At 32.3% G+C, this 17841-nt stretch overlaps 1 protein-coding gene across 1 annotated transcript; it reads left to right on the top strand.

Annotated features, from left to right (window-relative positions):
- The first annotated feature begins 9925 nt into the window (after positions 1-9925).
- Positions 9926-12463, top strand: LOC132749796 (piggyBac transposable element-derived protein 3-like). The gene is made up of 2 exons (XM_060739693.1): positions 9926-10291; positions 12359-12463. The coding sequence occupies exons 1-2, from the start codon at positions 9926-9928 to the stop codon at positions 12461-12463; spliced, it is 471 nt and encodes a 156-aa protein (XP_060595676.1).
- The last annotated feature ends 5378 nt before the right edge of the window (positions 12464-17841 follow it).

Here is a 17841-nt window from a genome sequence, read left to right as displayed (position 1 = left end):
AATTGTTTATAGGTATATATTGTATTTTTAATTTTGTGCCTATGTCTAGAGGTCATTAAACATTTTTTTAGGTCTATCTCCTCGTATTCGTTAATGCACATACTGTGCCGGATTCTGACCAATCATATATCTGGGTATGAGTATGAGATTAAAAAAATTCTTTACCACCTCCGACCCTTGCGTAAATCAGGGAAGCTATACGTTGTTTCCCTGATTTACGCAAGGGTCGGAGGTGGTAAAGAATTTTTGTAATCTCATACTCATACCCATTTCAACACAAACAAAAGAAATAAGTCATTGATTATACTACTTATTACCGTTTATAATATTTTATATATTAAAGGGACTCCGCTGAGGTTTAAAAGTATTGAAACATATCATTTGAATTTTTTACATAAATGAGCTTGGGCACTTTAAACAGCAATATATGCAAAGATTGTTAAGAAATATACTTTGAAATAAATTGAAAATCATATTTTTATGTTTTTCTTAGCCCGATTTGATTGAAAAGCGTTTCTTTTTTTACAATTTGAATGGGTCATGTTTTACAATTTGAATAATTATTCTGGAAAAAGAAAGTGCGAGAATGATCTAAAATTTTGCACAAAGATTAATGGTCTAAACCTACATCAAATCGTACAATTATCTGGAAAAAATATTTCCAGTCCGATCATTACATGTAAAAAAAACCTCAGTGGAGTCCCTTTAATCTCTTTTTTTGGGGGGGAATCAAACAAATTATCCGATTGTTTTCACCATCTATGAATTACAATCTAATTCAAAATGAACATAATAATATTTCATAAAATCACATGACTTATTTCTTTTGTTTGTGTTGAAATGAATACTAGATCTAGTATAATAGTATATTTTATATATTACTTTCTTATATCAATAAAGCAAGAACAAATTAAAATGAAATTGTATTCGTCTTCTACGTCATGTAGATTACAATATAAACAATATCTTTTATTTCTAACAATTAATTTCTATGACATCTACCAGTTTGCACATGTAATGAATGCGAAGATATTTTAAGTATTGAAAGATACTTCATTAAAGTATTGGGTATTGTATCGAAATAACTTTCATATATAAAAGAATCTTTAACATGATTATACAGATACTAAACATGACTGCTCTCTTTACCAGACACCAACTTTTAAAAAACAGTCAATTCCACTTTGCTTAAATCTCGGTAAAAATATTTTACTATTAACGGAATCTGGAAAATCCAAAAATCACAAAATATATCCTATTAAAGACCATGTTAAGCTTAACATCTAGAAGTGTGACCTTGACCTTGGATATAAGGGTCAGGATGTTGTGCATGACACATTGACTTATTATTGTCAATATTTGTGCCACGTTATTTCAATATTCTTTGATATATGATAATGTTATGATCCGCACACCACAGATACCCTCGAACGAACAATGTTTACATTTTATCAACAAGTGTGAATCGCTTGGCTACAATAACATGTATAAATGCATTATTTTTCCAATAAGTTCTTGTTAGATACATTACTGTTAATATCAACTATGTTAAATTTACCTTTCCGGTACTTACACGATTATGGACAGAATTAAGATTTGTCAATATTGTAAGTTCCAATAAGCATTGTTTATAAAGATATTACCCAATTTAACATATCATGTAAATAAAGGGAGGTAATTAGAAATTTATTTATTATATATCAAATTTTCCAATAAGAAATGAGTGCATATATATATATAATATATATATATATAACTATATATATATATATATATAACACACACAGTAACAATATCAATCACAAAACATACAGGATCTTTATTTATCGTGATGTAAATAGATTTGAAATAAGGTAAAACTAAAATATGATCAGTGAAAACATGACAAAACTAACATGATGACTGTCAGGATAAAATGATGAACTATATTTGTAACAAACATTATTTGTTTTGTAGGAATACTTTATACTATTATAACCTACCTTGATTTGCTTTACTGTGGCAATAAGAACAAGTAAAAGCCGGCCAACTAGGTAGTGGCTCTAGTAATATTGATATTAGCTTCTACAAGAAGCAAACATATGAACTGGTATAATTGATGTACAACTTTATTTTCATAATTAAAAATGAATAACACCGTTCTATTAGAATTTCTTGACAGTTTCTCTGTAAATCATACATATTTGGTTACAAATTGAGAGAATTGGTTTGGCTCTGTTAAGAAATGAATAATTATGTTCAATGAAAGACAAAGGCATACCGGGATAGTAGGGTACTTCAGCTCAGTTCAAAACTAACGATTTTGTCTTTAGATGTAAATCATTTTATTTGTGATGTGAACATTTATAATGCTATTTTTTGAAAATAAATTTTATTTATTGTAGCATGACTTTCCTTTTTAATCACAAGAATTATCAGGATTATATACATATATACTAGTTAGCAATATTGTGCAAACAATAGAAGCATGATTTTGGTTGGTTAAGATAGTTACATGTACATCACAATTTTAAATGCTAGTCGTGATGATCATATTAAGTAAGTGAAAAACCATAACACTGGCACATAAGACTTGAACACGGAAGAAATAAAAACACAAGCTGCCACGCGGAAAAAGTGGCAAATGCCCCCAATGTGTATCTATAAGAAATGCGTAAAGGTATAATGCAAAGAAAAGAGAAGAAAAGAAACTAATTGCTGAATATTGTTCTTGTGAAATAAAGTGCTGTTAATTGCAACCTTCACCGTGGAGATAGGATCATTGGTCTTGGATTAGACATTGCCTTGATGTGCTATACATATGATATTAACACCCCAGTTACACAGAGCCATCGGTGATTGATCGGTAGTTTTTTTAGCCAAATTATGGAGTGAACCGATGACAACGTATTTAACACCGATATCACCTATTGGTCACCTGTTTTCCACCTATCAACTGCTGTTGGGGAAAGATAAGTTTTATCGGTGAAGAAATACCGTTTGGGATTTTTAAACATGTTTAAAATTCTCGATCGGTGAAAATATTTTACAAATAACCGACAGCAACCTATATCACGAGATATGCAAGCTCTTAATTACCAATATCGCGGATCAGGCAAAGATAACCAAATATGAATCACCGGCCATATCTGACGGAAAGTGTTTAACGAATGATTACAAGCTATCAAACACCGATTAATCAGCGTTACGCCCGATTTAGCTCCGATTTACAAACAATAAAAAACCGATAGTATTTCAGCATTTTTATCACCGATCCAACCCCGTTTGAGTGTGCTTTCTGTCACTGATGGCCGTTTTCACGGAAAACCAGAAATAAAATCACGCATGACAACCGATCATAACAGCGAGTAAATTTGAAATTGAATGACCGATTGGGGACCGACCGTCTGTGAAACTGGCCCTTAAAAGCTAGGTAATTACAATATAATTTCACGCATGACAAGTTGCAGTTCGACACAAATGGGTGAACCTTTAAACACTAATTGAGAGAATATGAGCCTTTACACTTAAAGATTGACCTTGATCTTCGAGGAAGAGACATTGTGGTTTCAGAAACGACATATTATCCCAATGTGGAAGACATGTGTGCTAAGTTCTTGTAAAGTCCTTCAATACATGACAATGTTACAGTCAGGACATAAATGTGATCCTTCAACCTCTAACTGTGACAATAATTTTAAAGGTAGTAACTTTATTTGGTATATATTTATGCCAAGCTTTTTAAAACCCTTAAATGCATGAAAAAAGTAACAATCCGGACACAAATGTGTACTTTCAGACTATTCCTTTCCGAATGAAAAGCTTCAAGCTATAAGTGTGACTTTGACCTCTGTGGTAAGGACATGTACTTTAAGCGCGACATGTCGTCTTGGTGTGGTTGATATAAATACTAGTTTTTTGTGTGTTTGTTTTAAATCCTTCTGTGTATGACAATGTTACAGTCCGGAAACGAATATGTGTCCCATTAAACGCTTATTCTGAGAATATGAACTTTCAAACTGTAAATTTGACCTCGGTGATTGAGGTCTTGGATGCGACACATCATTATAATGTGGTAGCAAGTGCTATAGTCTTTCAAATTCTTGTACTCTCAACTCTGCTGATCCAGCAGGGCAGAAAAGATATTCTTTCAAAGATTTGTTGAACAGCTAATATTCAAGGGCTCCCTTCTCTAAACTCGTCAGTGTAAAATGGTTAGAATCCATGCTTCAAATCTAGTGAATCCTCAGTGCTCTTACAGTATGGTTGATCATCAAATGTTGCTGTCAAGTGATTCCTGCAATATATAAATTAAAATTACTCGTTAACAAGTGTTAGTAAGTAACAAAACTGAAATTAAAATGAATCAATACAGGAAAGTTTTAAAAAACAGTAAAAAAATAAAACTATTATGGTAAATAGAACAGAAACAATAACAATAGCAGATAAGCAACAGAAACAATAACAGAAAACAGAAAACAGAACAGTAACAAGAACAATAGCAGAAAAATAAAATAAATAAACGGTAACAGTAAAGCAACTATAACAGTAACAGAACAATAACAAGAACAATAATGATTAGTAACAGTAAAAACAACTATCACAGTAAACAGAACAATAAAAAACACAATAACAAAACAGAAACAGTAAAGTTACTATAACAATCAACAGATTAGTAACAAGAACAATACGAACAGTAAGAGTAAAATAACTATAAAAAGAAACAGAACAGTAACAAGAACAATGATAAACAGTAACAGTAAACTAACTATAACAGTAACAGAACAGCAATTATAACAGTAACAAAAATAATAACGAACAGTAACAGTAAATTAACTTTAACAGTAAACAGAACAGTAATAAGAACAGTAGCAGAAAAGTAAACAAGAGCTGTCGGTAGGACAGCAACGCTCGACTATTCTTAGTGCTTGATAGTAAAAACAAAATGCTTGATAGAGTTACCTCCTCCAGTTTACAGGTTGGGGTGATGATGGTGAACAAGTGTGCAAAGTTTCAAAGCCATATGTCAATGGACTTTGAAAATATTTGAGGTATTACAGAAACTTTAAGGTAAATTCTAAGTCAAAAAGGGGCATAATTCTGTCAAAGTGCTTGATAGAGTTACCTCCTCCTGTTTACAGGTTGGGGTCATGATGGTAAACAAGTGTGCAAAGTTTCAAGGCCATATATCAATGGACTTTGAAAATATTTGAGGTATTACAGAAACTTTAACGTAAATTCTAAGTCGAAAAAGGGGCATAATTCTGTCAAAATGCTTGATACAGTTCCCTCCTCCTGTCTACAGGTTGGGGTCATGATGGTTAACAAGTGTGCAAAGTTTCAAAGCCATACTGTCAATGAGCTTTGAAAATATTTGAACTATTACAAAAACTTTAACGTAAATTCTAAGTCGAAAAAGGGGCATAATTCTGTCAAAATGTTTGATAGAGTTACCTCCTCCTGTCTACAGGTTGGGGTCATGATGGTGAACAAGTGTGCAAAGTTTCAAAGCCATATGTCAATGGACTTTGAAAATATTTGAACTAAGTGGTTATGCCGACGCCGACGCTGACACCGACGCCGACGCTCGGGTGACTACAATAGCTCTACTTATTCTTATCGAATAGTCGAACTAAAAATAAACAGTTACAGTAAAGCAACTATAAAAGTAACAGAACAATAACAAGATCAATAATAAAAAGTAAAAGTAAAGTAATTATAACGGTCAACAGAACAGTAACAAGAACAATAATAGAACAGAAACAGTAATAAAAGTATAACAATAAACAGAACAGTAACAAATAAATAACAGAATAGAACCAGTAAAGTAGTTATAACAGTCAACAGATTAGTAACAGGAACAATAATGAACCGTAACAGAAAATTAACTATAACAGGAAACAGAGGAGTAACAAGAACAGTAGCAGAAAAGTAAAATAAAACGGTAACAGTACAGCAACCATTAAACAAACAGAACAGTAACAAGAACAAAAATGAACAGTAACATAACAAATAACTATGACAGTTAACAAAACAATTACAAACACCATAAAAACAAAAACAGTTAAGTAACTATAACAATCAACAGATTAGTAGCAAGAATAATAACAAACAGTAACAGTAAATTAACTATAACAGGAAACAGAACAGTAACAAGAACAAGAACGAACAGTAACAATAAAGTAACTATAACAGTAACAGATTAATAACAAGAACAATGATAAACAGTAACAATAAATTAACTATTACAGACAACAGAACAGTAACAATAATAATAACAACAGTAACAGTAAGGAAAAAATTTAACAGGAAACAGAACGGTAACAAGAACAATGATGAACAGTAACAGTAAAGTAACTATAACAGTCAACAGAACAGTAACATGAACAATAAGAGAACAGTAACAGTTATAAAACTATAACAGTAAACAGAACAGTAGCAAAAAATAACAGAACAGAATCAGTGAAGTAGTTATAACAGTCAACAGATTAGTAACAAGAACAATAATAAACCGTAACAGTAAAGTAACTATAACAGTTAACAGAAAAGTAACAAACACAATAACAAAGCAAAAACAGTAAAGTAACTATAACAGTCAACAGATAAGTAACAAAAACAATAACGAACAGATACAGTAAATTAACTATAACAGGAAACAGAACAGTAACAAGAACAATGATAAATCGTAACAGTAAAGTAACTATAACAGTAACAGACCATTAACAAGAACAATAACGAACATTAACAGTACATTAACTTTAACAGTCAACAGAACAGTAACAAGAACAATGATGAACAGTAACAGTAAAGTAACTATAACAGTAACAGAACAAGAGTAATAAAACTAAAACCGTTAACAGAACAATAACAAAAAATAACAGAAACAGTTCATTCCTTTTAACAGTAAACAGATAAGTAACAAGAACAATAATGAACCGTAACAGTAAAGTAACTATAACAGTCAACAGAACAGTAACAAGAACAATAACAGAACAATAACAGAAACAACAGATGTTAACAAGAACTATAACAGAACAGTATAGGAGTAAACAAAACAATAACAAAAATATAACAGAACAGAAACAGTTCATTCCTTTTAACAGTAAACAGATAAGTAACAAGAACATTAATGAACTGTAACAGTAAAGTAACTATAACAGTAACAGAACAGTAACAAGAACAACAACAGACCAGTAACAGAAACAACAGATGTTAACAAGAACTATAACAGAACAGTAACAGTAAATAACTAAAACAGTACAGGAACAATAACAGAGAATTAAAATAACTATAACACTTGTAAGCATGAACACTTACAGAACAGTAACAAAAATTATAACAGTATAGTGACAGGAACACAAATAAACAGTAACAGTAAAGTAAATATAACAGTACACATATAAGTAACAGAAACAATAACAGAACGGTAACATTTAAGAAACTATAACAGTATAGTAACAGAAACAATAACACAACAGTAATAGTTAAGTAACTTAAGTAACTATAACTGTAAAGTAACAATAAACAGGAACAATAAAAGAATAGAAAGATGTAACGTTAGGAAACAATAACAGTTTTTAGTAATTTTAACTAAGAAATAACAGGAGTTATGGTAACAGTAAAGCATTGATAACAAAACAAGAAAGTAAAGAAGCAGAAAAAGTAAAATAAGAGTACTACTTAGTAACTGATTCAAAACAATTTTATTATCATTGTTAGAGTAACAATAAGAGCTAAATAAGTAAAGTAACATTAAAGTCACAAAAAAGTAAAATAAAGTTGAAATCACAGTTACTCAGCAAAGTCAATCAATTACAGTAAAATTACATTTAAAGTATTTCGAGTATTGAATATTCTATTTCAAGACTAGTTTTCAAAATATTTACATTTTTATTTATATTTAACATTACTGTAAAATCATATAATATAAAAAATGGAACTTACATTGTATTGAGGATTTGGGAGTATCATATATTTCCAAGATTTTCCATGTTGTTGACAATTTAAGTTCAATTTGCATACACTACTGCTGAATTTAACCCATTTGCGCCTGTTGTCTACTTTTGTAGACACTAGCAGTTATCAGTACACTAGGACCTAATTATGAGCGCACATTTGTTTATCATTGTTATTCTATACTTGTTGTCATGATAAGCGTTAATTGGACTATTTTGCTAGACAAAATGCAGACCACTACGTTATTTGCAGTGTGTTTTCAACAAGAATGTTGATAAAAATTGCCTTGAAAATATTATTGAAAATGGCTAGCAGAAACAGTATGTAAAACTTTATATTGTTTTTATTTTATATCATTAAAGTATGATTGTTTTATATTGTATAATTTATATTTCTGCCCAATTCCTGTTTTATAATTCAGAAATATGTATAAAATGTGTTATGACAGTCAATTTAGATTTTGTCTACAAAAGTAGACAATAGGGATCAAATGGGTACGTTTTTATCATTATGAAAATATTTTGTTGTTTACAGAAGATACACAGTAAATGAAATCATATCAATGCTTGAGGATGAAGGTAACTTTGAAAGGGCAGAATTACATGTTCAACCACCTCCTGTAGATGAACTGACAGATGAAGATAGTGCAAGTGAAGATGAAGAAGTAGGTTACAACAACCTCAGTGGACGTCAGTTAGACCAACAAGCAACAGCGACAGTTATTCGCCTAGATGGACGTCATGTTGTTGATTCAGCATCAGACTCCGATCTAGTTAGTAATAAAATAAATAAAATAGATTAATAAAATAAATAAATAATAAATAGATAAATAAATAAATACGAAGCAAGTAAGTAAATAATGTACAGTAAATCCAGTTGAGAATAAGATTTTTATATTTATCATATTTTATTTTTCAGGAAACTGACCATTCTTCAGATTCTTCTGATACAGATGAATACGAAGTGCCTGCAAATATTGCAAAAAGACCTCAAGTAAGAATTGCACTACGGGATCCAGCTCCGCGTCCCAAACGACCTGCACCAGTAAAGAGGGAAGTGGGAAAATAAAGATCTACCTGAGCAAGATAAAAGACAGATTCACTTGGCATGGCTCAAATATAGACAAAAAGTCGATGGCCGCAAACACCAGATGGCATCTTCAACTTATTTTTGATGATGACGTGATCAAGATGATTGTTGAACAGAGTATAAGATATGCTGGTTCAAAAGGCAACCATTCGTTTTCAACTTCACCCCAAGAAATTAGGATCTTCCTAGCAATTCTGCTTATATCAGGCTATAACACTGTGCCAAGACGGAGACAGTTCTGGAGCCGGGATGATGACGTAAGGAATGAGGCAATAGCTCGTACAATGCCGCGAGACAGATTCGACTTATTGGTGCGATATGTACATCTTTGCGATAACAACAATCTTGACAGAGAGGACAAGTTTAGCAAAGTAAGACCACTGCTTATGTCTGCTGAATGAGCGCTTCTTGTTATACTTCTTGAAAGAGAAAAAACCTTTCAATCGACGAAAGCATGATCCCGTACTATGGGCGACACGGAGCGAAACAGTTTATTCGTGGGAAACCCAATTAGGTTCGGTTATAAGATGTGGGCGTTAACGACAGCACTTGGATATGTTTTACAATTTGAGCCCTATCAAGGGGCAAAAGGCCACCAAACCCATGATCCTGGCTTCCTAGGAATGGGCGGAGCAGTAGTTATGGACCTGCTTTCAGAGCTGCAGAAAGATGATGCATACCATCTGACTTTTGATAATCTATTTACTTCCCTGAAGCTCGTGGACCGGCTTACAGATATGGGAATATTTTGCACAGGAACCATCCCGTGCCAACCGAATAGAAGATTGTCCTGTCAAAAATGTGAAAGACATGGGAAAAACGCAACGAGGAAACTATGATAAAAGGTATGACGCACACAAAGGTCTGATAGTGGTGAGGTGGAATGACAACAATATAGTGAATGTGGTGTTCAAATTGCCATGGAGTTGAACCATTGCAACAAGCAACATGGTGGTCAAAGCAGGCAAAAGCTAGGGTGCGCCTTCCGCAGCCATACCTTATAAAGCATTACAACCAGACAATGGGAGGTGTGGACAGGATGGATCAAAATGTTGAGAAGTATCGTATCTCTATCAGATCCAAGAAGTGGTGGTGGCCAGTGTTTATGTATTGCATTGACCTTGCGGTGCAGCAAACCTGGCACATTTACCGTGCTACTGATGCAGGATTGAGGCAACCATTAGATCTGTTAGGTGTCAGACGAGCTCTGGTTACTGTGCTGCTTGCTCAGGGGCGTACACCTGCTGTCAGCCCTGGCAGACAAGAGGTAGGATGAGGCCATTGTCAAGAAGAATTCCAGACCATATCCGACTTGATGGTAAAAATCATTACGCAGAGCCAGCAAAAGAAGTGCGCTGTTCATTGTGTGGAAAAAAATGCAGGACACAATGTTCCAAATGTAATGTTGGAGTGCACAGGAAATGCTTTGAAATGTTTCACAGTGTTTAGGTATTCATACGATCAAAGCCAAAAGACATGAACAATAATAATTCATATTCAGAATGAATTTCAGAGTGAACACTTCTGTGCCTAATGTCTACTTTTGTAGGAAAAGTAATAGAAAACATTGCCTGTATAAACTTTAAGGATTTTTTCAAGTAAAAGTTATCAAATAAACCAACAATAGGTTATCTGGACATATATTCTATATGTGTTTTACATATACCCATTTGCGCCTGTTGTCTACTTTTGTAGACAAAATATTAAAACACTAAAATAAAAAATACAGTACTTATATTTGAAAAATAAACGGATATATGTTATAACTATATGGTTACTATATGTTTTATACATTTCTTATATAAAAATAAAATTCCGGCACAAATGGGTTAACTGTACTTAGTCATGATGTATAAACACGAATTTAAACTGTGATTACAAATCAAGTGGGTGAAAATTTGGATTAAACAGTATATGCACAAATTATACCATTAAGTGATTACAGGATAAAGAACCTTCTTTAAGGTGTGAAAGCTATTATCTATACTCTGCCTTTTCTGATCCACGTCCTGTAAAATTAGAGATTTTTAGCTTGAGCCGATACCGATAGACGAAGACGGAGACGGCTAACTTTTTAAGGGGGCGTTTCAAAATGATTTCTTTTTTTAAAGAAAACAAAAGGCCAAGCCAAATAAAATAATTGCATTTATTTCTATTACAAAAAGCCGTTCATATGTGTTTTCTGAATATCTAATTTGATTCATCAGAAGATTTCTCGACATCAAGCTGGTGAAGCAATCTTGGAACTTTGTTTTTAATAAAATCGTTGTAAAATAAATGAGTTTCCCAAATAATGTCAGCCAGCGGCCTCGTTCTTCTCCGTTGCTGTGTACGTGGGGGAGTAAGGTCTTCTTCTTGTGATGATGAAAGTCCATTAGCAATGTTTTCCCCCTTTAATCAGCTGTTCCTGGTTAATTATCCTGATGTGACTGACCTGCTACTTGACTGGCCTCGTATTCTCTCTCGTGTCGATCCCAGCATTCTAAAAATGGTGCGCAATACCATCTAATTTCACTCCTGTACAAGATAACCGAAACTAAAAAGCATGATATTAATAGACGTTTAATGCGCATATTTGTATGTAACGAGATAACAAAAAGCAAAAGGGTAAACCGATAAGAGAAGCAGAATATGAATTATATTGTGAAAGTTACAGATCTAATGTTTTGTTGTGTCTTTTTTTCACCTTCCATTTTACATGTCGACAAACATTAGTGTTACATTGCCCATGTGAACTCCGTGAGGAAATTTCCCTTTATATGAATAATAAATTGTGCAATAAGATAATAGTAGTTTATGAAGTATGGCTAAACTTATTTTAACACAATTTTTTATGTCACATCAAAATGAATACTAAACATTCCAGGCATACATGTGTCTTATGTCACAATGGACAATGAACCAATCAAAGCAATGAGTAACATTTTACCGGCTTTGGCTAAGACTCCCCCGACATCACCAATTACTTTGGACTTATTTGCATGATCTTAGAACTCATTCGAGCACCGCCTTACCCGATACTAAATATAAGTTATATATTTTTTTGGAACCGTTAAAGACATTTTAAGTGGCAGAAATGTGTTTTCTTTTATCTCTTTCAAGTGACCGGGGGAACTGCTGAGACCTTTTTTTTTTAGATCTGTTAGAAAGTATTCGTATTTCATCATACAAGCCTAGCTCTTAAACTTCTTTCAAGAAACATAGCTCTTCTTGTGCTTATGTGGTTTCGAACATATCAGAAGTTTATGATGCTTTTGTCATTGTTCAACATATCAGTGCCAAGTGTGACAATCCCGATTTTTTATTTACGTCTAATTTTTTGTCGTTGCTACAGGTTCATGAGTGGTTAGCCATGAGAGGCACCTGGAACAGAATTTCAATAGCCGTGATAGCAATTGATGGAACTTCTTATGGAATCAGTAGCCCTATGCTTGAATGAAACACAAGAATAGTTTTATTCGGGACATCGAATATAAGATATATACGAAGTGGGTTTCCTGGTCACTATAACGATGCCCAGCAGTATTACTGTTACCTCAAATCGGCACTAATGAGAGTGCGTTAAACTTGTCGATAAAATTTATCCTACTTATGCCCATATTATGACACCATACATGTCAGCTCAAATACGCCGTAAATAAGGGCCTAAACATAGAAAGTGCCTGTAGTAAATTATTGTGTATGTCTTGAACACTTAAACGTTACAGGCCAATTTCTAGTGTATGAATAAATAAACAATTGTATATATTTGTACTTATCTTACTTGCCATAAAAAAAGATTATAGCATTTACTGTATTTGATTGAATGATAAATATTTTGAGATAACCCCCGGTTACTATAACCGTTGTTCGTCTCCGGCTATCGCTATCCGTACAAGCTGTAAATCTCTATTATTTATATTAAGCCAGTTAAGTCACAGTTTAAAGTCTAATTTTTTTAAATAATTATCATAAATTTAGCACTTTTTCCAATGAAATTCATCTAAAAATGTTAAGTTATTATCTAATCCTAAGACAGTCTGGTCATTATTTTATTACTTATATATTAGATATTGAAGTTGCAAATCATTTGTCTGTGTCGTAAATTTTCTTCTATAAAACTATAGCTTACGGAGTGTTTTTATACAATGTATTAACAGTAAATTCATATTGCGTTCGTTATCTTAAGGTCGATTATCAAAAGAGTTGTAACACAGGATGTTTCTATTGTTTAACACACATGGATATTATACGTAAAGACAATAAATGTTTATAAACAAAATATTTTTCTGCTATTTCATGTAGGGTTCCATTTGTTAAGCAATGATTTCGTGCATGCGCAATTTAGCACTACTATATTTATTTTATATAAAAATGGAAAATTTCTTTTGTTTTTACATTCAAGCAATATTTTGTGCAGCAGATACATAGCTTGAGACACACTTTTACAATATGACAGTATTGCAAACACCTAAACATATTCATTTTAACATAAAACAAAACATAACGGAACATATGTGTGACTATTTATACATGTGCTCTTGTAAACAATATTATTACAATGTAGAATACATAATTATGATAACAAAGAAATTAGTCCAAAGTCACATATGACACATACAATTTTACAAGAAAAATGTTTATAACACTGTTTCATAAAACCAAGCCAAATTATAGCAATCATTTCTTTTAAAAATCATAACAAAGATTAACTGGAACACTTAAATTAAAAAATGTACAACAAAAACATTACAATGGACTCACAACTAAATTGGAAATCAATATTTGATGTGAGTCTTACCATATTTTTTCTATTAAAAATGTTTAAATATTTTGCAATTTTAGCTCATTTTACACAGTAAAAATGATTGGAAGTGATCAGTTGATTTGTAATTTTGTAAATAAGACTAGTTTTCAGTATACATCATTATCTTCATCATTTTTTAAGAAAAAAAATCTTGCCTCTTCCTTCCCTGAATCTCGAATACCCTTCCCCTTGCCCTTTACTTTTGTGCCCATTTATCAATCAATTACTTGTATTCTATAATTTCCTTGACGGTAACTATTATTTCTTTTTAAGTAGCATTGTCCGTGCAACGCCTTGCGCCCTGCCCTGTTTTTGTGTGGGGTCCTCTTTGGCTCCTTTCCGTTGATTCTTGTTGCTGGGTCGTGTTGGGGTTGCGTTCACTGAACGCCGCCTTTCCTTGTTGATCTTGTTTATCATATATGATACAAGAATAATTCCGGTAAGCGAAGTCGTAAATTCGTACAGGTGCGAAAATAGCATGAATCTAAAAATAGACTATAGACGGTTGAATGTGTATTGACATTCATTCCTATTTCAGTCTTACACTAATTGGTCCAAATAAGTTGACATTGAATTACATCGTGTAAATCGTTACAAAGTGCTACTTAACAATGTTTGTGTTTATTTACTGTAAAAAAAAACAACACAAAACAGCAATAACAAACACGGATTTATTAACATACCTATCAACAGGGAAAAGGTAGTTTGCACAGAACATATTGTTAAGGTATCGGAAGTTATATTACATTCAGCGGCAAGTACTTTGAATGGTATTTAGGATGTTTTTAAGTCACGGCTTGTGACGTTGTTACACCGTTCGAACGTTCAAACTGTGCCGTACGCGCATTACTTTTAGCTGAGATATACATATACAATGTATTTAATTGTTATAATTTCTGTATCCTTGTAAAGAGTATACAGTACACATTAATAACATTTGTTTAATGAACTTTATTATTGAATTAATGGCTCAATGTCGTGTATTTCTGGATCACCCCTCGTATCAAGGTAAACCAACTAACCATGTGTCTTGTCGCATTATAAAAAAAATTTGAAAACAGAATTTTGCAAAGAAATACATTCCCACACAGTCTGTACAAAATGCAATTCTGTTATGAAAATGTTATTTGTTACATTGTAAGGAAAAAGCATGAAAATACTGATAACATGAAACATGAGTGAGTGTCATAAAGTGATGCTAAATCATATCTATAACATGTCAAGGGTTTGAACAGGCTCAATCAAACCGAGCCTGCAACATTTTCAATTTTGCCGTGTTGGGCTTTCTTTAGGGATTCTGTTTTTCTCTATTGTATCAAAAATGAATTGCTGTTTGACGAAGTTATATCAACTTGAAGATTGTAACAAACACGCGCTTCTTTGTTATTAAACCAGAACACGCTGTCTTTTATTATGTTCCAATTTGTAACTTATATTGAATCTTTCACTTTAGATTTTGATGTTTTATTCCGGTAATCAAATAAATTGTTTATAGGTATATATACATACATGTTTATTTCATGAAGTGTACTGAATAATCCCCAATCCACGACATTGCAAATTACGTAGTTCTGATACTAGAATTGTTTTTTTAAGTCTTAAGTCTACAAAAAATTGAAATGCATAATTAATACATCATGCAGGTTTTGCAGACTTATCAAATACATTTTTTTGTATTACCTGTATTTAATTAAATAACTAAAATTAAATAACAAAAACATTAGATTTTAGGAACAGAACAAAACATTTATTTTCTAGACTTATACACATGTGCATTGTCTTTTTAACATGCAATGAATACATACATGTATATACAAGATAATAACATAGATATATGTATGGCGAGTGCTTATAATAACTATAAACTTCACAAGTAAATACACCAACTTCTTCATAGGATAAACTACAATTGAGAGTTCAAAATTGAATGTTTTAGTTACATGTGTCACAGAAATGACATACGACAACACTAACCTTGTCACAGAGAGCTGCGACATTTTCTTCTACGTCTTAAGCTACGACAAACTTTCATAAAACGGCCCTTACCGGAATTCGTCATGTCTGTGACAAAATCTAGTCAATGACGTGTCGCTGATAAAAGTCTCCCCCCCCCCGGAGCGGAATTGGAAGGGAAAGAAGGTTTTTTTTGTAGATTTTGTTTGTTTCTTATTCTGAATTTATGTTTGTTGCACATATCTTTTAATAACTTTTGCTAAATAAATTTAATTAAATAAAAAAGTGTGTGTAGCTAACTTAAACGTTGCTTAAAACAAAAACAATGAACTTGCTTATAGACTTATCTCAGAAACTTTATTATGATATCAAAACTGCATTGCTCCTGAAATCTAAAAGTAAATCAGTTTTATTCAGGATATATTTCCAAAGGTAAATTGACAATTGCCTGGGCATGTCAGAATATAAAAAATATTCAATGTAAGGGTTATAATGTAATAAAAATAATAATACTTGAAGATTTCTTATGCCCAAACTGAAGATTGTTTCCCACTTAACATTTATATAGGTCAGTCATGTTTACTTACTCAATCCTAATCTAACAGTTTGCTGTGATTTATAGACCATGCAGGGGATAAGGGACTTAACTTAATGACAGCCATGGGATGTTATAACATTCTCCTTATACAAATGGTATTTTCAGTTGTTTATTTATCTAGGGAAGATGTTCGTTAGAGCTTAACTGTGCTTTGACCGCATCTTGTTTTAAAAGCTTTAGCCTCAATAAAATGATAATTCGTTGTTCCCTTGTACTAAGAAAGCATAATAATATGTCATTAGTATGAGACGCTTGCGGTCCCACGCATACAAAGTGTACCATGCAAATATGTCCCTGTTCAGTTCGAAAACGATTCGGTTTAAAAAAAATCTTAAAATATAAATCGGACTCAACAAACAATATACAATACAATCAAAACGTGTTTTATTGTTTATTTTGATACTGTTTACGCCTTAAGATTTCCTCGTTCGATGGGTTCAAATCAATATAGTTATTTTTTATGCTACCCGCCATCAAATGGCGAGGTATTTAGTGTTACCCAGTCATTAACTTAACTTTGAAAAAAAAACAGTTTCCGTTCATTATCTCCTCAACAGTTGTACACATTCAACTCAAATTAAGGATATGTACATGCCATAGGTATACGCAGGGCAAGTTTGAATCACAGTTAAAGGGCCATAACTCTGTCAAAAATAATCGAATTATAACCAAATTCGAATTGACCTGCATTTGCTTATGACATACCCATGTATGTTCAGTTTCTGTGCATTATTTCCCCAACAGTTGCACACATTCAACTTAAATTTGCTATATGGATACGTAAAAGTAAAACGCATAATTTGGTTTTGGTTTATAATTTTATACATTGCTTTTTTGTTGTTGTCGTTTATGATAATAAAGAATAAAATACATAAGTTTAATGAATATTTAGCGCCCTCTCTGAGCATTGTTATAGCTAATGATCTAAAATTGTATTCCTTATGTATTGATTTGACTTTTTCCTCAAGAAGTTATCAATTTATTACTACATTTGGTTTGATATTTCGATCAATATTTACCGATATTTAAATTCTTCCCTCTTTTCCCCACCTTATTTTCAATTCAGTAGAGTATACTGTTAGCTGAGTTTTCTTAAAACTCAAAAACATTTTCTCTTAGAAAAACAGAGCAACATAGTAATAATAAGCAACTGAGTTAAACAATGCGGATCACTTTTTACAAATATATCATCTGTTATTTCCGGGTTCAATTGATCTGATTTGATTCTACAAAGAGAGAGGATAAAAGATGATAATTACTTCTTTTTTATTGCAACGGAAATTGCTTTTCAAGATGAAGCAAATATCATGGTATAGATATATAAGCCACACGCCTGAGATTAAACACTAAAGAAATTTGCATGAAAGACTCCATATAAATATATATCGGATGTCTTATTTCTTCTGATATGGTACTTTTAGATACATGAATATGAGTGTTGTTATGAAGCTTTTTTAGATGACAAGTACTCTTTTGAAAC

The sequence above is a fragment of the Ruditapes philippinarum genome, unplaced genomic scaffold (genome assembly GCF_026571515.1).
Source record: "Ruditapes philippinarum isolate M1 unplaced genomic scaffold, ASM2657151v2 ctg254_1_1_1_1, whole genome shotgun sequence".
Taxonomy (NCBI): domain Eukaryota; kingdom Metazoa; phylum Mollusca; class Bivalvia; order Venerida; family Veneridae; genus Ruditapes; species Ruditapes philippinarum.
Note: the sequence above shows the minus strand (reverse complement) of the source record. Positions and strands in the feature narration are given on the sequence as shown.